The sequence below is a fragment of the Typha angustifolia genome, chromosome 8 (assembly GCF_048772165.1).
Source record: "Typha angustifolia cultivar Huaian chromosome 8, ASM4877216v1, whole genome shotgun sequence".
NCBI lineage: Eukaryota > Viridiplantae > Streptophyta > Magnoliopsida > Poales > Typhaceae > Typha > Typha angustifolia.
Window position 1 is genome coordinate 11,890,877 of NC_133246.1, and position 25,108 is coordinate 11,915,984.

At 41.0% G+C, this 25,108-nt stretch overlaps 2 protein-coding genes across 2 annotated transcripts; one reads left to right on the top strand and one right to left on the bottom strand.

The window, feature by feature from the left end:
* The first annotated feature begins 1,329 nt into the window (after positions 1-1,329).
* Positions 1,330-5,970, top strand: LOC140765389 (uncharacterized). Its single transcript, XM_073104448.1, has 2 exons — positions 1,330-1,789; positions 5,598-5,970. Exons 1-2 carry the CDS (start codon positions 1,433-1,435, stop codon positions 5,625-5,627), a joined length of 387 nt encoding a protein of 128 aa, XP_072960549.1. The 5' UTR covers positions 1,330-1,432; the 3' UTR covers positions 5,628-5,970.
* An 11,321-nt stretch (positions 5,971-17,291) lies between these two features.
* LOC140765946 (probable aquaporin TIP2-2) lies at positions 17,292-18,672 on the bottom strand. The gene is made up of 3 exons (XM_073105286.1): positions 18,447-18,672; positions 18,091-18,338; positions 17,292-17,812 (listed from the first exon to the last, which is right to left on the bottom strand). The coding sequence occupies exons 1-3, from the start codon at positions 18,571-18,573 to the stop codon at positions 17,441-17,443; spliced, it is 747 nt and encodes a 248-aa protein (XP_072961387.1). The 5' UTR covers positions 18,574-18,672; the 3' UTR covers positions 17,292-17,440.
* Positions 18,673-25,108: the final 6,436 nt, after the last annotated feature.

A 25,108-nucleotide genomic window follows, 5' to 3' on the forward strand; every position in this document is an offset into this window, starting at 1 on the left:
TCTCAATAAAGGCATATATATATATATATATATAGCAGTTGTCAATAACAAATGCTACAGTTATTAAAAAATTCTCAACTTTGTCTTTCATGGCAGTGGTTCATAAGGTAATGGGCTCCATTTTACTAGCTTTAGCATTACTATAATGCATTTAAAGTTCTACTATAATTGACTGATTAAGAGAAGCACTTAACACTATACTGCAGTTTACTAATTAAAAATGCACTTTAAATTCTTCTGCAGCAAATGCATACAAACATATGGACAAATTTTTAAACTATTATTGTCTTAATATAGGCATACAGAAACTTCATGCTATAGTAATTAAACAAATTGACAAAAGGCCTGATATGAAGTAATGCATTTAAAAAGGATCATATTTGAAGGAAGCTTACTGTGATCGTCGGTCGCCTTCCTCGATGTGTCCTTCAATCATAGAATTAGAGCTTTGCCACAACAAAGAGAAAGAGAGGAGAAGAGAGATCAACAAGCCTTGGCCTTAAAAGAAGAATAGAGATCAACGATTGAACTCTGATTGATATACGAATGCAGCTAGATAAGAGAGATCAACCAAGAGTTTTGACGAAGAGAAGAGGGTTTTCTGGTATTTTTGCGGAGTGCTAGTTTTTGCGAAGAGAGAGAGTTCGATAGGAATATATTATTCAGGAGTATATTGGTCCTTTTACATCAGTTAATTTAGCTAATGTATATGGTTACCTTCGGTTAAAAAAACTAATATTAGAGTGTTTATATGAGGATTAAATTCATGATGAATGAAGGGGTTGATTGATAAATACTAATAGAATGGGGTGTAATATTTTAAAAAGCAAAATGCAGAATGTTTTTTTTTTAATCAATATTCCTTATTTTTATGGGCCAACGACAAGAGCTGGTTTATGCAGGTGTAAGGATTGGTGGAGGTGGAGTGATGTGATGAAGCTTAGAGCCGTAGAGCAATGGAGGTGGAGCTGTAGAATGGAAGAGTGGAGGTGGAGGAATCGAGCAAAAGGATTGGACGCTTGGAATCGTAGAGCATCAGAGGAGGATGCTAGAAATAAATTTAAACTTAATTTCAAGTCTGGACCCCCATCAAGCTTGAATGAATTGGCTTCATTTTGACATTTTATGTATTTAAATCCTTTAACTTAATTTTTTGACAATTAAAGAAAAAAATTGTCTTGCAGTAAAATCACTGATCTGTTACCGTCTATTTAGTAATAAGTTTGGGTAACTTTCTATTTCGGGGAAAAAAAAAAAAAAAACTAAATCTAGTTTAGTCAAAAACTCCCCAATAAGTGCACTGTCCCATCTCCGTTCACCTATTCACCCCCTCCGTTCGAATTTCCTACCCAAGCATTCGGAGAAGAGAAGCGTTGCGGGAAGAGAAAAGGACTCGAGATCTAGAGAAAAGAAAAGGAGGGAGCAAAGGAGGATGCTGAAATTTCTGTCCAAGGTGCGGATCGAGTACAACGCCCTCGATCCTCGCAAGGCGGCGTGCGTGGAGCTGCTCGCGCAGTGCAACGCCCGCAAGGCGAAGGAGTCGAATCCCGCGTGCACGGTCGAGCTGCAGCGTCGCACCGACGACGCCGTGCCGCGCGTCGTCGTCACCTACGTCAACGGCGTTGAGGAGGCCATCGATGCCGTCGACACACCCGCCCAGGTCATCCGCCAGCAAATCCTCGATCGCGGGCAGCTCCTCGAGACCGAGCAGATGTTCCGCGAGGCCGGCGAGTCATGGCCCGTTCTTATCCCCGAGGAAGAGATCCACCAGTCTTTCCCTGGTACAAAGGTATGTACTCCTTCGACTGGAATCTCGTTTGAGCATTTCGTCATACAAGTTCTGGGCATGCTAGTTTCTTTGCAAAGTAATTGAGACCCTGCACATGGAATGCTTTTACGTCGCCTCATTTCTTCCAGTTCAATTGCTCATTTAGCCAGACAAGTTGCGGGGCATGTATTAGAATCTAAAGTATAGAAACTACCGTTTATAAAGGCTTTAGCTTTTAAAATAGATGGTGAGTTAATATGGTATCAGACCGAGAGGTCCTGGATTTAAACCTTGTGTCATGCCTTTTTATCTGAAAATATAAAACTCCACTAATTTAAATTAAATTTATTTCTTAGGTCTATCAAAATATTTTAGCCCGGAAGAAAATGAGAGAGTGTCAGAATATAAAATTTCCACATAGAAAGCTTGTTGTTTGGTACCAAGTCTCCTCTGTCTAATAAATAAATTGATACAAAGTTGTAACGAAATTATTCTAAAGACATTCTATACTTTCACGCTATTGGGAAACAATATTTTAATGGTGATCACAGAACGCTGATGATAACAAATATTTTCTGAAATACAAAGACTAGATATGTATGTACAATGTAGATAAAGTTCGGTTTGCTGCTTGTAAAACTTATATCAACAAAGCAGTATGATAAAAGTAACTGATGTAATGACCAAGATCAAGTAAATGGCTTGCTTATATGTTTCTTGTTAAACTAATATTAAAGAACTGTGATTAAAGTACTTGATAGAGTGATCATTCAACTAGATGACATGCTTCCATAGAGATTACAGGAATCAAGTGAATTCGCTGATTGTTGGTGCTACAAGCTTGATGAGGAATCTTATCTTGTTGACGATGTTATTAATACATCCTTCTTGCACTCCAACTACTGGCAAGTTTTCTTGTAGCACATAGACCGGAAGTTTATGTAGAATCATCCTTAAAATTTTAGAATTTTGCGTCCATAACTTCAACGTTAAGTTTCAATCTGATTTGATGGTTTTGCTAAGAAAATTGAAGTAATAGTGGAATTTCTTATCTATCCGACTAAATAGAACCTTATTTATGGAAGAACCAGATGTACAGGATACACAAGGTTAGGAATAGTCTTTATTCTGTGGCATCTTCTATATTCTATATTCTACATGGTAAGTAGAAATGTGCTACAGTAATGGTATAGTACTAGTAAGGAAAGATATCAGCCCACATAGTATCTGTTAACACCCTGCAATCTGCAGAGGCTCTGTCCTAGAGTGTGTGGATATTTAATATCGAAATGTGGCATATCTTTTGGATGACTTTTGATGACAAGGTAAGCAATATGCTCAATGGAGGAGATATGCACAAGGATATAGTCTTTTTCTAGAAATTGTGGCAGGCTTTGAGCTTGAGAAAGAAAAACCAAACATATCTTCTCCCAAATTGGGACATGCCGAGATACAAGCAATATCTAAGAATGTGGATTGTAACTAGTAACCACACGCCTTCTGTTGAATACCATAAGCTACGAATACAAAGAGCCATTTTATTTGTTAATTTGTTATACTCACATTTTGGGAGATGCACAAAATAAGTCAAGTCAAAAATATGAAAATGAGAGTATCAAGGAAGAGATTGTTAAGGATGCTCAAAAGGAGTTTTTCCAGCTGTTATGTAGATGGAATATTGTTGATGAGATATACAATAGTATACATGATTTCCCTCCTAAATTCTTTAGGAATAGAGGTAGATGAAACTAAGATGCAAAGGAAAACTGAGATATAGACTGTTTCAGTAATAGGTTGATATTTGCATTCCCTTACATAGTGTTGTTTCTGCAGATGAAATTTTGAGTAAGAATTCCTTGTAATCTGAGACAATAGTGTAAAAAATCAGTTACATTTTCCACAACACAAGGAAAAGAATTTCCTATAATTTTGAGCAAGTTGTTTTTCCGTTAAATGATTCCACACGACATAGCTGAAAGAATAAATAATTATGTCTCTATGTTTTGTGTTGCTTTGGGAGGCTTCGATAATGAAGATCTAATGAGAACTGTGGTGGCATCTAGAATGGAACGAGTGGAGGCATTCTTTTGGGTTTCTTGACTTCAGCTATTAATTCTGAGAACATCCACAGCTAGGACTGATTTAATAAAGAATAATATTTTGCATTGATTCAACATTAGAGGTGTTTAACTGGATACTAGAGTTAAGATGTGTTTGTGTGGGGTTGACTACATAATATTCTGTATGACTGTGTGAAACTTATCTAATAATTGAGTTGGATGTTTATGAACAAAGCTGACCATTTATTAAATATGCTACATGATGAACCTGCTTAATCATAACTCATTTATTGCCTGCATTATCATATTTTAAATATATTGATCTGAACATGATGTGAAGATGACCCTGATCACGATAGAAACATGGCAAGAACAAGACCTGTTCGACTAATATGGGTTGATTTGAGTTAAAGTGGTTTTGTAATGGAAACACGAAGATTACTTAATTAATAATTGTGTTAGATGGGTCAACCAATTTTATCACATGATTTATTGTTTAGTTCATATGATGGGTCAAAAACTGTGAACTTTATTTTGAATAATTTTAAGGTGCCTTGAGAAGTTATACCAGGTGAGTTTGCTCCTGTTATTGACAGTACAATTCATATCATGGGTTGTCCATTTGAGCTTCAAGAGAGCAAGTTGATTGTAGAAGATAGACATTGGAGAATGCAAATTAAAATTGGATTGGAACACCTTGCTCTTGGCCAACATAGGCTTATTGAGTGCATTCTAGTTTAGATTAAAAATAACTTTGAAACCAAAAAATCAGAAGGAATAGTCATTTCTTTCTGTACATTTCTAGTAGATTCTGTTTAAGTTTAATTTATTCAAAGGGTGCTTCTGGCCATATCTGGGAAATTGCAATGTTCTATCTGGGAATAGTAAATACGCAGGACCAGACCAGACATTAATGAAAATTGAACCATATGAAATATTTCCTGCCCTTTGTACATTAGAAGTTTCTTGCGTGGAACTTTCTTCAAAATAGCATGCATATTTCTATTTAAGCATTTACAGGGTATATGTTAGTAATTATGGACTACAGCTTTATTCATGAACTTCACATCTTCCTCTATGTCTTCTTGTTCCATATAAAGAGGAAATGCGGGACTTTGCTTCTACAAACTATGAGAATGAACTGTATCACTATAATTGATTTCAGAACTTCATTCTCCTATATTCTATTCTTTACAGCCACAGCAGCAGCAGGTGCACCGCAGCACCTACTGCTGCTTCACTGCATGAAGAGAAAGAGAGAGGGAATGAGAGGAATTAGAAATTGAAAAAAAAAAAAAAACTCACCTGAGGTCGCCGGAGTTCAAGGTCGTTGGATCTTCGTCGGAAAATGCCGTAGAAGGTTGAGGTCACCAGAGATCTACTTGATCGCTGGTGGACGAGATGAGAAAGAAGAGAAAAAGAGAAAGAGAGAGAGAGAGAGAAAAAAAAGAGAAGAGAGAGAAAGAGAGTCAAGTATTGGATTATTGATGTCTCGGATCTGACACGTTTCAACCGGGATCGGTCGATACCTCAGCGGAAACCAGCCAACCGGCTGGTTTTGGCTAGGATTGAGATCGGCCAAAAAATGGGAACCTTGGTTAAAATTGAATCTGAGTTTGATATATTCCTCTTGACTAAATTATTTTGATTGATTCTGTAATTCTGTTCTATTATATTGACATGGTGATATAAGGCAGAACTTTCTCTTTATGCTGTTATCATGTTCGTGTTGTTCTTCACTAAATATATATATATATTTCTTTTTACAGCCAAAAAAAGCTGAAGAAAAGCCCCAGTGATTGGAACTGCCCTGCTGGAATATTTATGCATCATCAATGGGGTAGATTTTTGTATTCCTCGTTGTCAAGGATAATTTCCTGAGAGCTGGTTGATATTAATGTTTCTGTGTCTTGTGATGGTGTAAGAATGCCATCAGTTTGGTCTTTAAATTGGAAGTGCCAAAATTTTACTTTAACCTGTTCTCATGTTATTTATGCCATTAGTTTGTTGGACATTTATCATGTACGAATTTGCCATAAATTTAGATACCAAAGCTTGCACAACTTGATTTAGAGAACAAAAGCATTGGTCTTCTGGCTTTGATTGTTATCTCTTGAGAATGACTGCTATTATCTGATGAATGCATAGATAAATCATGAAGTTCGTTCATTCTTTTCCCCATTGTTCATATTGTCTGTAATTGCAGTCTACTAGAATGATTGCAGGTGTCTCATGAGTACTATTTGTAACTCTACTCTCTGAACATTGCGTTCTCCTTCAGTATAGTTAAGTTCTGCAATGAAGTCTAACATGTACCTTCTTTTAATATTGGGCTTCAGTACTGTCTTCTTTTATGTTTAGTTCTATCTTGAAATTAACTTCATGTGTTTAGTACCTTGCTGGAGTAAATTTGTGATGACCTACATTTGAAATTAACTTCATGGATGATTTATGCTTGTCAAAAATACTGGAAACTTGTGATTTTTCTTCCGGAAACGAAAAGATTGAATTTATTTGAATCAGATTTGGAATTTTGAGATGAGACTTTGAAAATACAAACTCAATATAAAATTCTTAGAAATTAGATTGTTTCGTTTCATTGCATAATGATGTTTGCAGAGTGAGGATTATGATATTGAGGGGAGCATTCCCTCTTGTGATTTTCTCCTCCATGATTGCACTCTTTGTTATTTATAATTAAAAAGTGGGAGAGAGAGAGTGATTTAAACTAACTTGTGGTATCATGCATGCCAACATATTACTTTTTATACATATATTTCATTTATATAATTAATACATGAATTTCACGTTGGTATTGGTTGACGATTTGCAAATATTATTTGTATCTCACTTGACACTTGTGCAATGCTATGTTAGGATCTTATAAAGAGTGTTGATTTATATTTTGTCAGATGAGGAGAATGTAAGGTTTTCATAAGTGGCAATGTGATCAAAACTTATAAAAGAACCTAAATTTTATGTGTAAGCATTGGTGCAAATGTAGAGAGCGAAGTCAACAAGATATTCGAAGAAAAATAAAACGATTTCAAGATGCAGTTTTAACCACTCAAAAGTTGTTAGAATGCATTTGAACAAAGATTTTCATGACTACTAGGCATTCTTTAAGGGTTCCAACGAATGAAGATCGTTTTTGGTCCTTCGGGTGTGTTTGAATGCACTTATAGAGCATTCGAATGCCTGCATAGCTTGCAGTCTTTCTTAATCCAATCTGCATTGTTATTAAAGGGGTGTTTATGAAATATTGATGCAAAGTCTTTAGTAGGATTTCAACCTAACTCTAGGCATCTCATCTGTCATCCTCGGGAGCCAACTTTAGGATCATCTCAAGGCTTCAAGAGAGTCCGAGACGAGGGTGCTTAATTGATTCCATACATCTCTGTCCTTTCCATATCATATGAGATTTCGTTTCAAGGGTTACTGAGACGGCAGCGTCAGCATTAAGGGTAATCGAGATTGGATACTAATCACAAAAAGTATTTCATCGTAGGTTCTAGTAAGTTGTTATAGGTTGAGTCGGAGATCGATGTGGATACGATAAACTTTTTATAACTACTATATTTGTAATGATTTGATCATGATTAATAGTTTTTTTTATATGAGTTTAAAGTTTTTTATCACATAAGTATCTTGTGTTTGTATTTACCATTTTATGCTTTATTTTTATGTTATTACATTAGCGGTGTGTGATAAATCAATTTGGCGTTTTATAAATCTTCAAATTCTACGTGAGAATACCCGTTTTGAACTGCTTTCATTTTCCTATTTTCTTTGATTTGGTACTTTATGTGCATTTTTTCAAAGAAGTTCGGGAGACCACTTTTTGTGCATTTAAATTACCATACTTTCTTTTGCTCTATAATATATACTTGATTTTCATGGAGACTCCTTAAATTTTTTTCAGTTTACAATGTCACTCCTAAATTTTAAAAAAATTTCAATGTAACCCTTCTGTTAGTCTACTATTAGAAAAATTAAGCAACTTAGCCTACACGGCCGTTAATTAACCCAAAATAACATAGATGTCCTCGTAAACCTATTAATTAAATTAGAATAAAAAATATATTATTATAATTAAATTTAATTTATTGTAAAAAATAATTATCTTCCTCCCCATCCACTGTCACCAACTTCTCTCCTTTACCATCGCCAGTTGCCAACATTGCCTCCCCGCCGTCGACATGCAACGGCCAAGCACCAACTAGCCAACTTCTTGATCTGTCGGTTGCACATGTGCATCGGCAAGGAGCCAAGCAGCCTTGGCAATGGGAGTGAACAAGGCTGTGCTCTCCGGTCTCGTCTTCTTAATCGGCTGTTTACGCATGTGCATCAGCAAGGAGCCGAGCAGTCTTGGCAATAGGAGCGAGCGAGGACGCTGTCACGGACAAAGTCTTTGAGATAGACAACGACCGCGCGGCACTCAACTTTCAAGTAGCAAAGTTAAGTCAGCCGTTCGTTTCACAAGCGATGCACCTGTTTCTGGATTGCGACAAAGCAAAGACAAGCAAAATACAAGGTTTGGCAAACAAGATTGCGATTCTTTATTGATTGGAAAGGAAGTTACAAGACATGCCAACGACGAGAAAATTAAAGGGGCAGGATAGCCATCGAGGGCAAAATGAACACCATTGAACCAGTGGCACTTCGGTTGCGAAGCTGGCTCACTTAATGCTTCTCGATAGTTCTCCTATACTACTAAGTATGAGCATCCCCAATTCTGCAACCCGGGGGGTTCAAAGGTCTTGTGGGGCGTTACGTTTTGAAAGTAAGCCCCATTGGGGTTTTGGCCCATGAGTTTTATAGGCACGTGCGGGGAAAAACCCAAACTAGTGTTGCGACGACACTAATATTGCGACCCCAAGGTTGCTTCGCAAGGAGCTCTTGAAGGAAACCAAAAGACACTCAAAAACATGCAAAAGACATGGGGTTGGCATCCCATTTACATACTCGAAAAGCGAAAAATACAATAGGACCGACATTGTGAACAGCACGGTCCTAACAGACTCCCCCACTTAGACTCTCGACGCCCTCGTCGAGGTGATCTTCGGCTACTACCGTGATGACTTACTTCATCTTGACGTGCTCGCCAAGTTCTTCTTTTGGTAGGCTTGAACTTTGTCTTCTTCATGCCGCAGAGTTTCTTCAAGTTCCCAACTAGCTTCTGACATTGGAAGATTCTTCCATTTGACCAAGTATTCGGTCTCTGTAGCTCCATTGGGTAGAGTTCGCACTCTGTCCGCTAATATGGTGTCAACCTGCCTTTCAAGCGACGCCGTTGTGGGGTTTGGCCGGCTTGACACATTGCGAGAAGGGTCTTCGCGATCGGCATGATACGGTTTGAGGCAACTCACATGGAAAACCGGATGGATTTTAAGCCAAGCGGGGAGTTGCACTCGGTAGGACACATTGCCTACTTTATTGATGACAGGAAAGGGGCCTTCATATTTGCGGGCAAGTCCTTTGTGCACCTTGCGAAAGAACTTGAGCGATGCCGGTTGAAGCTTGACCAGCACCAAATCGCCTTTCTTAAAGTCTCGCGGCCTTCTATTCTTGTCCGCCCACTTCTTCATCTTTTGGGCTGCCTTCTCAAGATAGGCTTTGGCAATCTCCGCATTCCGATGCCACTCTTTGGCAAGGTGATATGCCGAAGGGCTGCTGCCTGTGTAACCCACCACCAAAGTATGCGGTGTGGAAGGTTGTTGTCCCATGATAACTTCAAAGGGGCTTTTGTTGGATGCAGAGCTCCGCTGCAAGTTGTACGAGAATTGGGCAATGTCAAGTAGCTTGACCCAATCTCGTTGACTGGCACTAACAAAGTGCCGCAAATATTGCTCAAGAAGAGCATTTATTCTCTCCGTTTGGCCGTCGGTTTGGGGATGAAGGCTTGTGGAGAAGAAGAGTTTTGACCCCAAGAGTTTGAACAACTCCGTCCAAAACCGACCCAAGAACCGAGGATCCCTATCGCTCACGATGTTTTGCGGGACTCCCCAATACTTGGCCACATGCCTTAGGAATAACCGAGCTGCTTCATCAGCGCTGCAATGCGGCGGAATCGGTATGAAAGTCGCATACTTTGAGAACCGATCCACCACAACTAACACTGAGCCAATGTCCCCGACCTTTGGCAAGCTCGAAATGAAGTCCAAAGAGACACTTTCCCATGGCCGCTCAGGAACGGGTAGCGGTTCCAACAACCCACAAGGCTTCGCGCGCTCCACCTTGTCTTGTTGGCAAATGAGACAAGTGCGCACATACTCTTCGACGTCTTCCCCCATCTTTGGCCAATAATATGCTCTTTCCACAAGAGCCAAGGTCCGATGTACGCCCGGATGACCTGCCCACAAGGTGTCATGACACTCTTTGAGCAGTTCTCTTCGCAAGTTGTTCGCCCATGGCACGTACACGCGGTTTCCTTTTGTCATGATGAGTCCCTCCTGGACCCAAAACCGTCGCGTCTTGCCTTCATCTACAAGTTTCTTGAGGGTCTCCGCCATCGGGTCACTTTGCATCCCCTCGCGAATCTTCTTCAAAAGCGACGCTTGCACTTGGCTTATACTCTCGTTTGCCACCGCTTTGAGAGTAGCCAATTCCGCCTTGCGGCTTAAGGCATCCGCAACTTGATTTGTTCGACCTGGTTTGTATTCCAAAACCATGTCGAATTCCGCCAAGAAGTCTTGCCATCTTGCTTGCTTTGGAGAGAGCTTCTTTTGAGTTTGAAAGTAACTCAAGGCCACATTGTCGGTCTTCACAACAAAGTGAGACCCAAGGAGATAATGCCTCCAAACACGAAGGCAATGTACGACCGCCGTCATCTCCTTCTCATGCACCGTATACCTCCGCTCCGTATCATTCAACTTGCGGCTTTCATAGGCAACCGGATGTCCTTCTTGCATAAGAACTCCTCCGATGGCATAATCTGAAGCATTCGTGTGAACTTCAAACGGAAGGGAGTAGTTTGGCAACTGTAATACGGGTTCCTCCATCACCGCTTTCTTCAAATCAGCAAAGGCCTCTTGACATTTGCTAGACCACTCCCATGAGCGGTCCTTCTTCAGCAAATCAGTCAGCGGCGCAGCCCTCCGCGAGTAGCTTGCAATGAACCGCCGATAATAGTTGACAAGCCCCAAGAATGAACGAAGTTCTTTCACCTTCGAAGGGGCTTGCCAATCATGAATGGCACGAACCTTCTCCTTGTCCATGCGAATGTGTCCACCGCCAACTTGGTGTCCAAGGAACATGATTTCCTCTTGTGCAAAATAGCACTTCTCCTTCTTCACAAATAGGGAGTGTTCCCTTAACACCTTGAAGATGGCTTTGAGATGTTGGATGTGCTCTTCCAACGTCTTGCTGTACACCACGATGTCGTCGAGGTAGACCACCACGAACTTGTCAAGATACTCATGGAACAGCTGGTTCATGAGTGTACAGAAGGTTGCAGGGGCATTCGTCAAACCGAATGGCATCACCAAGAATTCGAACGCGCCATAACGTGTCACACACGTTGTCTTTGCTTCATCGCCTTCCGCAACTCTGACTTGCCAATACCCCGACCGCAAGTCCAATTTGGAGAAGTACCGCGCTCCTCCAAGTTGATCAAACAAGTCCGCAATGAGAGGGATTGGGTACTTGTTTTTGATCGTCGCTTTGTTCAAGGCGCGATAGTCTACACATAGTCGTAGACTCCCATCATGCTTCTTTTGAAATAGCACCGGCGCCCCAAACGGTGCCTTTGAGCTGCGAATCAACCCGCCTTTAAGCAACTCATCAAGTTGCTTCCGAAGTTCCACCAACTCCGGAGGAGACATGCGATATGGTGCACGGGCTGGAGGCTTCGTCCCTGGTTCCAACTCGATCTTGTGATCCACCGCTCGCCGAGGAGGCAAGGTCTTTGGCAATTCGGGCGGCATGACATCCCCAAACTCCTTCAAAACTCTTGCGACCCCAAGAGGAATTGGGCCATTCTCCAAAGGATCCGCCTCTAGCTTCAAGGCCGCCAAGAATGTTTGCTCACCCTTCTTGACACCCTTCTTCAGCTGAAGTGCTGAAAGTTGCTTTGTCTCCTTTGTCATCGTTTTCGCCACCGGGACGACACAAGGGGACTCATCCCCCATCATGCATAGAGCATTAAGGAACGGCATAGGCACTCCTCTCGCCGTTTGCAGAAATTCCATCCCACGAATGACTTGGAAGTCATCCAAAGGAACCGCCATGAAGTTGGCCTTGCCCCTCCAAGACCCAACCGCAACATTTACGTCCTTTGCTTGCCCGGCGATTGGTTGAGACTTCGAATTCACCGCCTTCATTCGACTTGAGTCCTTTGAAAGGAGCAACCCAAGTCGTTGTGCTTCATAGTCCGCTATGAAGTTGTGAGTGGCACCAGTGTCAACCAATGCCTTCGTCGACTTTCCATTGAGCTCAATGTCGACGAACATTAGCTCATTTGGCTTCCGGTTCTTTGAAGGCAAAGTCTTCCGCTTCTCCCCCACTTGAGCCTTGAGTGCATTTAGAAGTCGCAATGCCCCCATGCGAGGGCCTTCCGTCGACTTCTCACCGTCGCTCTCCGAACTTTGCTCTTGGGCTTGCACTGCATTGAGCGACTTCCTTTGCGGGCAATTCTTTACAAAATGTGGTCCTCCGCATAGGAAACACCCCTCCTCGGGACTCTTGTTTGGCTTCGCACCCTTTTGCCAAGACCCCTTCTTCTCGCTTTGCATCACCCCTTTGCCTTTCGGCCTTTGGGGCTTTGCATTGCTCGTCGAAGGCTTCTTCTTTGGGTTTTCAGGGGTTGAATAATCCGTCAAGCGCTCCGCCGCAGCTTGGGCCACCGCTAAGTCAGGAATGTCCCGACGTCGCAACTCTGTTTGTGCCCAAGGCTTCAAGCCTTCCAAGAAGTGAAAAAGCTTGTCCTTCTCCGACATGTCCCGAATGTCCAACATGAGTGTCGAGAATTGTTTGACATATTCTCGAATCGACCCCGTTTGTGTGAGATGTCGCAAACTCCGTCTTGCGATGAACTCCACATTTTCAGGAAGGAACTGCACCTTCAGCTCCCGTTTCAAATCCTCCCAAGAATTGATGTTGCAGCGGCCACCTTGGATGTCCTCATAACGAGTCCGCCACCATAGCTTGGCATCCCCGTCGAGGTACATCGTTGCGAAAGTGACTTTTGTTTCTTCCGAGTCCGGTCGCACCACCCGAAAGTATTGCTCAACATCGAAAAGAAAGTTCTCCAACTCTTTGGCATCCCTTGCGCCCTTGTAGCAGCGCGGTTCCGGCACCCTGACCCTTCCAGAATGTCCCTCTGCATGTGCGGCGGGTTGCACGGTGCTCATGGCTCGCGTGAGTACCGTCACCCTTGCGGAGAGGTCCGCTAGCTGCTCTTTGAGATGTTGGACAGCTTCCTTGGTGTTGTCTCGCAACGTCTCGACCTCGTCGTCGATGTGTTGCTGATATGCCTCCAAGCGATCTGCCCTATCGCCGAGAGTGTATATTTGAGCAACATTGGCACTCAATTGCGAGATGTGTGCCTCCATCTCGTCAAGCCACTCCCTGTTACTTCGATGCCTTTCAGAATCGCTCAGATGTGGCTCCATAATCAGCACCTCTGGTCCTTTGCCCAAATCTGCTGTATTTGCTGCTTGACTTGTCTCTCCGCCTTGCTTATGGCGCCCCATTTGCAAGGATGTTGCTCTTGTCGACCCGCTCTGATACCACTTGTCACGGACAAAGTCTTTGAGATAGACAACGACCGCGCGGCACTCAACTTTCAAGTAGCAAAGTTAAGTCAGCCGTTCGCTTCACAAGCGATGCACCTGTTTCTGGATTGCGACAAAGCAAAGACAAGCAAAATACAAGGTTTGGCAAACAAGATTGCGATTCTTTATTGATTGGAAAGGAAGTTACAAGACATGCCAACGACGAGAAAATTAAAGGGGCAGGATAGCCATCGAGGGCAAAATGAACACCATTGAACCAGTGGCACTTCGGTTGCGAAGCTGGCTCACTTAATGCTTCTCGATAGTTCTCCTATACTACTAAGTATGAGCATCCCCAATTCTGCAACCCGGGGGGTTCAAAGGTCTTGTGGGGCGTTACGTTTTGAAAGTAAGCCCCATTGGGGTTTTGGCCCATGAGTTTTATAGGCACGTGCGGGGAAAAACCCAAACTAGTGTTGCGACGACACTAATATTGCGACCCCAAGATTGCTTCGCAAGGAGCTCTTGAAGGAAACCAAAAGACACTCAAAAACATGCAAAAGACATGGGGTTGGCATCCCATTTACATACTCGAAAAGCGAAAAATACAATAGGACTGACATTGCGAACAGCACGGTCCTAACAGACGCGCTCTTCAGCCTCGTCTTTTTTATCGGCTCGGCCTCTTGCACATGTGCGCCGGCGAGCAGCCAAGCGGCTTCAATAATGGCAGCGAGTGAGGCAGCGCTCTTTGGCCTCGTCTTCTTGATTAGCTGCTTGCTTGCGCATGTGTGCTGGTGAGGAGTCGAGCAGCTGCGGTAACGACAGTGAGCTCGACATCGTCGTCCTGCATACTTCGACGAGGTGATCGGCATGGGTTTGATGGAGGAGATACGTTAAGATTATTTGGGTAATTTTTTTTTTAAATTTAATAAAATTATTAACTTATTAGGGGTATAGTTGGTCATTACGTATTTTTTATCATTACTCGTTTAGGGGTGATATTATAACGTAAAAAAAAAATTACGGGTTAATAGTGAAAACCAAGTATACTTCAACTGGTGGTAGAGTTAAAGTAAATACCAATAGCGCTTTGTTTGGAGTGCTCACTCTGTGCAATATAATTTGGCTCTTTATTCCTGACATTGTTATCTATTGGCTTGTTATAGTGACAAAATCACTGAAAGACATGACTCAGAATGAGTATCCATTAGTTATAGCTCTTAAGTTCTAAATTATCTTTCAATAATGTAGGGCTAACAGACTAGGTTTCTTTTATGATTTTATCAATTCCTGAACTCTATGTGTACAAAGAGAATATCCAGTTAAAATGACGTAGATTCATACCGTCCATTGTATGATTGTATTACTCTTATATGTTAATGATTTACTTATTATATGATCAAATATGGTGGAGATATAGAACTTCAAGAAAGAGTTTTTTTTTTAAAAAAAAAAAAAGAAAGTCCCTAGACCAGTTTTCATTCCTAGGGGAGATTACAAATAGTGTTCAGGTGCCCACCGATCCAGTGGCTTGTAGCCTTGGATCGATTAGAGATCTGAGCGAGATTGTGAGCAGGGAAGTTGTTACATCGGCTAGTGAAACGTAGCTTTAACCAAGATTGCTTAGAGAGAATAAGCTTACAGTCGAGCACTATGTGGTGAATACTCCAGTCCACAGCGTCACATATGGAGTGATCCAACGGACCAAGGTCTGGCTATCACTGAAGAGCCAAGCCTTAGCACAAGCTTTCCAAATACACCACAAGAAGGTGAAATAGTAGACTAAATTGTTCGGACGAAGATTTGAGTGGAGAGCCAAGATCTAGTCATCTAAGGAGGAGAGCTGGTTGGTTATTCTTATACCCAAATAGCATGAGAGCCATGCAACTCTCGAGAACGGACAAGATAGGAGAATGTGCTCGATAGTTTCACTGCTTGAAGAACATAGGGTGGAGTATGGCTCGGACGGGGATGGCGTGAGCAAGACAACGCCATAAAGAGTTTTCAAAAGAGCTGTAATGAAAGATTTGAGTACAGCCAACAATTCATTGGTATAAGAATTTGTAAAGATAGAGCTAAGTGGGAGTTGAAGCTGTCATAAACACCATAAATTAAGAAGATTCTAGAGAGGTTTAACATGGAGAAGTCAAAGTTTATTAACATTTTGTTAGCAAGACATTTTAAGATTAGCAGAAAAAAAATGTGTAAAAACTCTAAATGACGTCTACACAAAGAAAGTATCATATACATCAACAATAGACAGTCTCATATATGCTATAGTATGTACGACGTTAGATAATGGACAGATATTGGACATGCAACTAGAGATACTAAATTTGCTTGATATTAGCTCTTGCAAGCTTCCTATCTTCCTTCGTACCCAAGTGGTTAAAGTAACAATGCTTCAACAAACATGAAATACAATTTTCATTTTGTACTTTTAATGTGCCTATTTGATAGATAGATCATGACTAGTAGGGTAAAGATGGGATGATAATTATCTGGTGCCAAACGATAAGGATTTGAACATTTATTCATATTCAAATACGGGTATCCAAGAATCTGCTTATCTACAGAAAGCCTGCTCTTATCCCATCCCACTCGATATCTATATCCGAATATTCGTTTCCAATTATTATTATTATTATTATTACTACTCTTACTCTGCATTAGATAGGGACTAGAGTGGACCAAGGGAAATTAATTATTTCCATACATTAGATTGTATATCACGCATAAGTAATATCTACTATCTAATTCTTATTCCATGTAGCCAAACAATCGATATCCAACTTCGCCCTTATCCACTATAATCGGATTGCTATCTAATTATTATATTTATTGTTTTGAAGAAAATCACTATCTTCCCTAATGAGAACAAAACATTGAGTCAGCATCTAGAAAAACCCTAACTATAGTCCTCAATCCTTGTTTAACCTCTTTGAAATGAAGTGCGTTTTCCTGCTGCAAGCTTTTTCTACAAACAAATCTACATGACTCTTAGTATAACAGATTAATATCTTGGCTAATAAAACTATTCAGATTCCATTTCATGTACTTGAAAAAATGGTAAATTTATGAGAAACACTATATATTTTGCTGTAATTTATTATCATTCACACTCTATCGTATCTTATTCAGTCTCATCGTTACTTTATGAAATGTCATAGAGACACCCTAGCATTACTGTATAGAAGTGTTAAAATAATTATAGATATAATACAATTAATGAGCCTTAGTCTCCCCTTATATAAGTTTTCTTTAGGCAAGGTAAAGATAAATAGAAAATTAGATTTTAAAGTCCAATCATGGGTATTTAAATTTTATATTTTCAAGAATAATATAATATTCTCCATTCTGTTACTAACTGTTAGGATAAAATTAACTCAAGATATTTTATAATACCCTAAAAGCAAAATGAATATTAATATGGTAGCGTGTGAATAATAATCAAAATATGATATAAGGTGTTCTTGTTAAATTACCCTTTAAAAAACTGCATCTACACAGTAGAATATAATATTAAAATTAGATTTTGATTTATGAATGCCATTACTTCTCCTTTCGAAGTGCCAAATTAGAGTTCTATACACATCTTGATATTTACTTAAACTAAAATGCTCTTAACCTTTGTTTACAACAATATGTTATTTAAGACTATATATGTAGCATCTTGGGAATGCCTTAGGTGTTCATCAAGAGAAATATATAAGATATAAATTTTAGCTCAAACTTATTGAAAATAAATAAATTAAAGCACCAATTCACCATTACTCATAACAGTACAAGTACAATAATTAAGATTGCAAGGATTGAAAGCTAATTACAAACCAATTAATAGGAAGATTCCAACAAGCAAACAAGCAAAGATCTCACTCTTGGACTAAGCTCCGAACTCAGAAGTCACTGCTAGGCACTGGTTCATGGGAGGAGTTCAAGTACACATAGGTGTAAACCAGGCCGGCAAGGCCACCGCCGACGAGTGGGCCGACCCAGTAGATCCAGTTGTTGGCGAAGTCTCCGCTCACCACCGCCGGCCCGAAGGAGCGGGCCGGGTTCATTGATCCACCGGAGAAGGGGCCGGCGGCGAGGATGTTTGCGCCGACGATCAAGCCGATGGCGATCGGAGCGATGGTGCCGAGGGAGCCCTTCTTCGGGTCGGCGGCGGTGGCGTATACGGTGTACACGAGGGCGAAGGTGATGATGATCTCCATGACCACTCCCTCCAGTGCTCCAACTCCGGCAGCCAGTCCATGGGTGGGAGTGTCCTGAAAATAGGAAAAAAAAGAAAAGTTATTAATTGTATTTTATGGATATTCTGCATGCGCTTAATCATATGCTGAACGAAAAAGAAAAAGAAAAAAAAGAAAAAAAGAGAGGGTAATTTAACATAAGATTTACCGCAGTTGATTTCTTTTATATTTTAATACTCTCCCATGAGCTCATGATATAAATGCAAGACTAGAATCTGAATTAAATGGTTATGAATCTTGTAAAACTCATCCCTTTTGTTTATAATTTATTTCGTATTTGCTTCTAGCCTTACCAATCCAGTGGAAAACTTTACGAGGTAAGCTCCCACAATGGCCCCCACAAGCTGAGCAACCCAATAGAAGATGCCTGTGAGGATGGTGATCTGTCCCCCAAGGGCCAACCCAAAAGTGACAGCAGGGTTGACATGTCCACCGGAGATGTTGGCGGCGATCGACACGGTGACAAACAGCGCGAATCCGTGGGCAATGGCCACGGCCACAAGGCCGGCGGGATCGAGAGCCGCTCCTGCTGTCAACTTGCCTACAAATTATAATCGACGAAAAATTATCATTATATGCTTTAAGTTTTTAGAGTAGCTAGTCATGAGTCTAAAGCCGAATTAGTTTAATTGTGTGGCATGTTATATACTGTAAGCTATGGCGGATCCAACGCCGGCGAAGACGAAGAGGAGAGTGGAGATGAACTCAGCGAGGTAGGACTTCAGTGAGCTGACACTGAACGAGTCATCGAAGCGACCAAAGGCAATACAAGCCATGGCTCTAATTTCTCAAGAGGAGAGAGAGAGAGGAGCCAAGAGTGAGAGAAGAGCGAGTGGGGGTTGCAGAGTAGCTCACGATCTAACGTTGGGGGTGTTGTACGTATTTATACAGACGTAGGTGTCGATATTTTTTTGTCTGCATGGGTGGTGGAAGTGGAATAAGATTTAATAGCGACGAGTAGATTAGGGCTGAGCTGTAGAGCTTATCCAATGCCAACATGCCAGCTGCTACGAGACGTCTGATTGGTGGTGCTGTCTGGATGCTCATTAATGACAAATTGGTGGGTCCAACTTGGCCGACTAACGCACGATTCTGACACGTGGTGGTCCCGCATCGATGGGGATGTGACTTGTGGTGGAAAATCGAGGGAGATTTAAAATCTCACGGATTGGAACCAGCAGTTGCATGTGGCTGGTCGAGCTCGCGAGTTTTCTAGGACTCAGGTGGATCGTCTGTCTGTTAATTGGAAAAAAAAGGGCTCATAGTTTAAACCAATATATATACCATAGAAATTAGAAAGGATAATAAAATTATACTATATAAAAGATAATAAAACAATGCTATTCTCTCGTCATAAACACTCCTTTCATTCGTAGAGTATGTGTGCGCATTACAGTGCTCATAAAAAATATATATAGTTATTTAATTGTAACCCTACTTCTAAATATCTTAAAAACAAGATAATATTCAATTAAAATGATCGAAATTTTAATAATAGGACAATACTTTTATTGTTAGTTTTGAATTAAAAAAATTTAAATTAAATTATCGGCTTCAAACTCTGCCACGTAGGACATTTATAATCTATGCAACATCATGTGAGATGTTACAGTGAGTGAAAGCATCTTCTTCTTGTATTCACATGGCATTCATTGCTGGGAGGACGATGACTTGGAGACATGACATGGCGAACAGTCAAAAAATCTGAATAGGATCATATGGTGGTCCTTTCAATCATGGAGACGCCAGCGTGGAATTGAAGTGCTAATCTCCATAAAAGATGTTATCCATCTAATCAACCTACTAATGACAGGCATTAAGAGAGTCGTCCATCTACTTGAATCCATAACCTTCGTTGGATGTCGCGATTAACTTATTTTTGTTGATTTGAAGGGTCGAATAAGTTGAGGAATATACTTGGAGTTATTCGTTTGGCATCCAACTATGCCTCCCACCTACTCGAAAGAAGCCACAAAAGAAGGAACAAGAACAAGTCAATTCAGAATAAAGAAGGGCCACCACCAAACAAAACCACATGCCAGAGGTACGATTGGGAGAAACTCCAAGAATAGGAAAAGGTAGCAATGGTAATATCTAGTTTGAATCCAATTCCTAATTATACGCAATGAATTATGTGTTTAAATTAGGTCCATCATGAGAGCCTAATCGCTTGGGAGACAGGTATTGAAATAAATTGGGTCATTTGCATGAAAGATTAAAATTATTTATACCATTTTTGCTTGACCGTTAGATTGTAAGAAGGGTTTGAATACTTATGCTGCAATATTGTAAATACTTTCGGTTTTTCGTATAATGAATCAAAAATTTTAAGTAGATATGGGACTTATTATCGCATCATATCTAAGCTAACTATATCAATTAATGTTTAAATACATTATTATCATCCCTTAATATAGTTATTTAATAATTGTAAGCTATTGACTCTAATATTAATTATGTTGGAGGACGAAAAGTCGATCATGGCAGATGTTGCCGAAGTAATCATATTAATTTAAAGGGTTAATTACACTTACACCCTGAATTATATCTGATTTTCACAGAGACTCCTAAACTATTTTTTGTTACATCATCTCTTCTAAGCTTTGGATCAAAGTGAAGCGACTGATGATTGTGATGAAAAGTGCCTAATAATTATTATATCCCTAATAAGTATACAAGCCTCTTCATCGCCCCATCTCCCAACTCTACTGACACCACCAATGGTGGTATACCTAACGACGAACACCACCATCCTCTTTGCCAAGACCCTACAAGCTCTTCATCTTTAAGCTCACCATCTGCTCGTGGCTACACACCGAGGATAACGAGCACCTCACTTTGTAGAAGAATGACATTGCCCTCGCGATCACTAAGACATCTTCGATTCCTCATCGATAGAGTCCCAAGGGACGAGATCAAGGAGGATAGATTGGGACTAGTTGTAAAGATAGGCGGTGCTACTAGCCCTACTATTGCTACCACCACTGTAGGGATACCATACTACTATCCTCTATTGAGCTAGCTATAGATAGGGATAATGATCGGGTAGCCAATGATGCCTGGTATCGATTTGTCACTGTATCTCCACCGTCAATTGCAAGCATGACAGTCAATATGGCAGCAAAATCTAGCAAAGGATGGTGCAATGCGTTTGGTGGCAGCAGTCAAAACTTAGATGGCTAGGGCTATAATGCTCCTCCTCCTTCCCCTAGGTTCTACCCAATATACCCTCCTTGTACTTTGTGTAGATAGTGACCACCCCTGTTGGAGTCGGTTCCTTGCGTAGCTTATGCGAGCCATCGTCGGTTATCTAGTCGATGCCCAACCCTAGAATGAGCTTAGCCATTCATTTATCCGGCAACGGCACCGAAACCTGGCCGATCAGGTTGAAGAAGTTCCGTATAGGGGCTCCAAATCTGTCATTGATCATTCCCATGGCATTAGGGGGGACGTGACCCCTACATTGGTGGGGCCAAGGAAGATGGTGAAGATGAAGAGGGAATGCCTTGGATGGGTCGTTGGTGTTGGCATTATCATCGATCTCACCTTCGGCACTGTCGAGGATGTCATCGAGTTTTGATGGCAAAGGAGGGAGGTTGTCAGCAATGGAGGGGGAGGTGGTGTCAAAGAGCGAAGAAGAAACACGGTGATGGTGATGGAGATAAGAGGTAGGCAGTGATAGTGATGGAGATGGGAAAAATGTGATAATGGTAATGGAGATGAGAAGAGAATGAGAGAAAAGGAAATGGAGAGGAAATTTAGGTCATTTCGTATATAATACTTTGATATGACTGTCACGTAAGCTAAGTCGCTCAATTTAGCTAATGATAGATTAACTAAAGGGTGACATTAAGGTTGTTCCAAAGTTTAATGGGTCATTGCAATAAAAGTAGATTAGGGGTCTTTGTGAAAATCAAGTATAGTTCAAAAGGTATAGGTGTAATTAACCCTAGATTAAATCTTGTTGCTAAGTTATGGCCTAATAGTACAAACCAATATCACTTTGTCTTTGTTCTGCTTAACAAGGTAGCTCAGATGTTTAAGTTCCAAACCTCACCTCTATTTTTTATTATTAGCATAAAAAAGAAGAAGAAAAGATTGGTTCTTTTTCTGTTGCTTCTTATCTGGCTCGAGTAAAATAAGCTTTGCTTGGTAACCTCACAAGAGCAAATACTAGCTTATATGGACTTCTTTAGCTATCAGTGCAGAGTGGAACTGAGAGGCGATTCTTCCAACCATAGCATGTTGAACCTAAATGATTTGATGCATTGCCTAGTAGGTGCTTGAACTATGAGCAACAACAGGACATGGTTTGAGCATGAGCAATCTAGATGTCGATCAATGCAACTTTGGTAGTAGCCCAACCACTCCTTATTTGCCAAAGCATGATCAAGGTGGACTCACATGCGTTTACTACCATGATGGTTGTTGCACTAGGCAAAGGAAAGTTTTTCAAAGCTTGCATCACAAAGCTCAACATGGTCGATAAACTTTGCAAAGGCCAACATGGTTGATAAACTTCGTGAAAGCTAACATGGTTGATAAATTTCACAAAAGCTGACAACTTTGAGCCCAATCTAATAGTGTTGCTATACTTTTTCTCCTTTTTTTTTTTGATAAGGATATACTTTTTTTCCTCAGCGTTAAGGAAAGTATTAAAGTCCACTGCCACTAGCCAAGAGTTGACAACATTACAGAAGTCAAGCTCCTCTTGTTGTAGGAGATTGTTACTTATGCGAACCACTATCATTATCCATGTTCTAGTTGTCACCACATCTATGTAACTATACTCTACCTTCCATAAAATTAAAATATCCTTGGAGCTACCTATTTGGCTACATCGTAAATCACATCCAACACTTGCCGAAGGCCCTGGCCACGACCTTAGCCCTTAATCAATTTAGCTTGTAGTCCCTTTTCATATCCCTACATTGGTCAATAACCTCATTCTTTACTGCTCTCCTACAATTCTAGATCATTGATTTAATCATTAAAACACTAAAGAGTAAGAGTAGACCGTCTAGGTTGTCCACTCCTACTTGGAGGTGGCTTGGCGGTTTTTGCCCACCTAGACATCATCTGCCATGTCAACTGGGCTTTCTAGGAGTAGTAGCTATTAGTGATTGTGTTCAATGTCCATAGTATCCTCACCTTCCTCTCTTCGGGCAAAAGTAAGGGCCAACTTGAGCTATTGGCTATCTTAGTATGTCGACTAGGCAGCCCCAAGCGCCAAGATGAGCACAATATGGAACTCGTTGAAGCCAACCCATCCACATACATCCCTCCAAGTAGCTACACATAGTCATGTTCGTCTTGTCCTTCCTATGAGAGGTTTTAATGAAGGCCGAACGAGCAAACTAAGCCAGATCTGTCCTAAGTCTTATCAACACCCTGTAGATAATGACACCTTTAGTTGTATTAGGAAATCTTTCTATGTCAAATGGTCGAACAATTATTAAGACCATATGGTGGTTATCCATTAAATGCTCGTCACGCATGTCAAGAGGGGGAACTAGCAACTCGTCCTTCACTTTCCAACTTTTCCCACATGAGCGTATCGAGGGCCTACCCAAATCTTTCCTACTAGTTACCTTGGGATCAACAAACCTGTGAATATTTTTTGATTGCCTCGACGTCTCTAGTTATCATCAACTATCTTCTCCTTACCTTTGGTAGAGCCCTTAGGCATGCTTTTGTTTTGTCGAATCCTATTACTAGCATTTGTATGCTTACATGTCTAGCTTGTTTGCTCATCATGGAGGCCTTTGGTACTTCTTGTCTCCTCACCCTTCATTTTCGAGGGCTTGACCTCTCTAATCAACTGGGTTGTACTTTCAATAGCCAAATTTTAGCCCCTGTACAAGGTCTCCCAGTCCATCTTGGGCTTCCTCAAGGTTCCAATGGTCTCCTCCCTACTACCACATCGCCCGTCCGCTCTATAAAACCTAACCCTCTCCCTCTAACTTTTGTTTTTCCAACCACCTCCTCCTCTTCACTCCTTTGGCCTTTGCTTTGAGCAGTCGAAGTGCTCGACGAAGGCCGCAGACCACTAGAGCACTGTCGAACCAATTTGACCCCCCACTAGAGCACCGTCGAACCAATTTGACCCCTCAATTTGATCCATAGGTTAGTCCCCTACCACTCCTTGTAATTACTTTAATTTCTAGTTTTTCTATATTTGACTTCACCAGAGAAATTCACTAGTCGATGATTTCCCACCGATCCGGGAAGCTCTATCTCCTTGTTCTCTTGCCGTGGATACCCAATTTGGGTACCCATGTTGTGCATGAGATGCTACACCATGTCGCCTCCTATTGTCATCTTCCCTCCATGAGTTTAGTCATCGTGGACAACGTCGACCTCGTTCACCTAGTCGATTAGTTTCCTCTCATTTAGAGAGAGCTATTGGTGCCTTCAATTTGGATTCGTAGTAGCCCGTTGAGCGAAATGGAAACCTCCATGGTTGTCAACCATGGAGTCCTCCTCCTCGTCACCGACCACTCTGGCCGAAGGTTTAATTGGTTGAGAACCTTCTACCCACTTCATATGGTGTTGTAGTTAGGTTCCGAACCTCTGTTCACCTTTGGTTTGTGAGTTCCTTCCCTTGCTAATGAGCTTGATCTCTCTCCTTTATGAGCCATTTTTCTTCTCTTTCTGGGCCAACCACCCACAGAGTTAATCTAAGCCGACCTTGTCAATGTTGGGAGGACAACCACCAATGACAGTGATCACAGATAGCAGCAACTTCCTTTACCTATCTATCTTCTTCTCTAGGAAGAAGACAATGAACAAAGTGAGGGTTAGACCAAACTCCCATTCGACTCTCTGTAGGCTACGGGGTGGGCCGTAGCCCACACCCGCCATGGACTAGGCCCTTGAGCCCAGTCCATCCCTTAGCTTAGTGGGCTAGGGGTAGGCCTGCAACTCATTTCTTCAACCAGTGCAAGACTAGGCTTTAAGCTAGTCCAAACCTATGGGCCATGGCTCATTAGTAGTTTTTTTTCTTATTATTTGTTTTAGTTATCTTTGCATAAATTATTTCCCACTATTTCTCTAGTAGAGTTTATTTGTTTAACTTTTCCTAGTTGGACTTAGCCCCCGTGAGAGATTCTATATTTTGAGTTTTGTATATGAACATATATCTTTGGAGGTTTGTTAGTATTATATATTTTGAATTATATTTGCTTGGACTATTGTAGTAATTTTAGACTTTTTTGTAATATTTTGTGAGAATACTGTACTGACCGGTCACGTGAGAGTCATACAGATTATTCCATGTGAAAAACATGTTATTTTAAAGGTAGGTGTTTC

Coding starts and splice junctions, on each gene's coding strand:
- LOC140765389 (XM_073104448.1), top strand. CDS start 1,433: ATGCTGAAATTTCTGTCCAAGGTGCGGATCGAGTACAACGCCCTCGAT. Junction 1,790..5,597: donor AGTCTTTCCCTGGTACAAAG/GTATGTACTCCT, acceptor TTCTTTTTACAG/CCAAAAAAAGCTGAAGAAAA.
- LOC140765946 (XM_073105286.1), bottom strand. CDS start 18,573: ATGGCTTGTATTGCCTTTGGTCGCTTCGATGACTCGTTCAGTGTCAGC. Junction 18,339..18,446: donor TGGATCCGCCATAGCTTACA/GTATATAACATG, acceptor TATAATTTGTAG/GCAAGTTGACAGCAGGAGCG. Junction 17,813..18,090: donor TAAAGTTTTCCACTGGATTG/GTAAGGCTAGAA, acceptor TCCTATTTTCAG/GACACTCCCACCCATGGACT.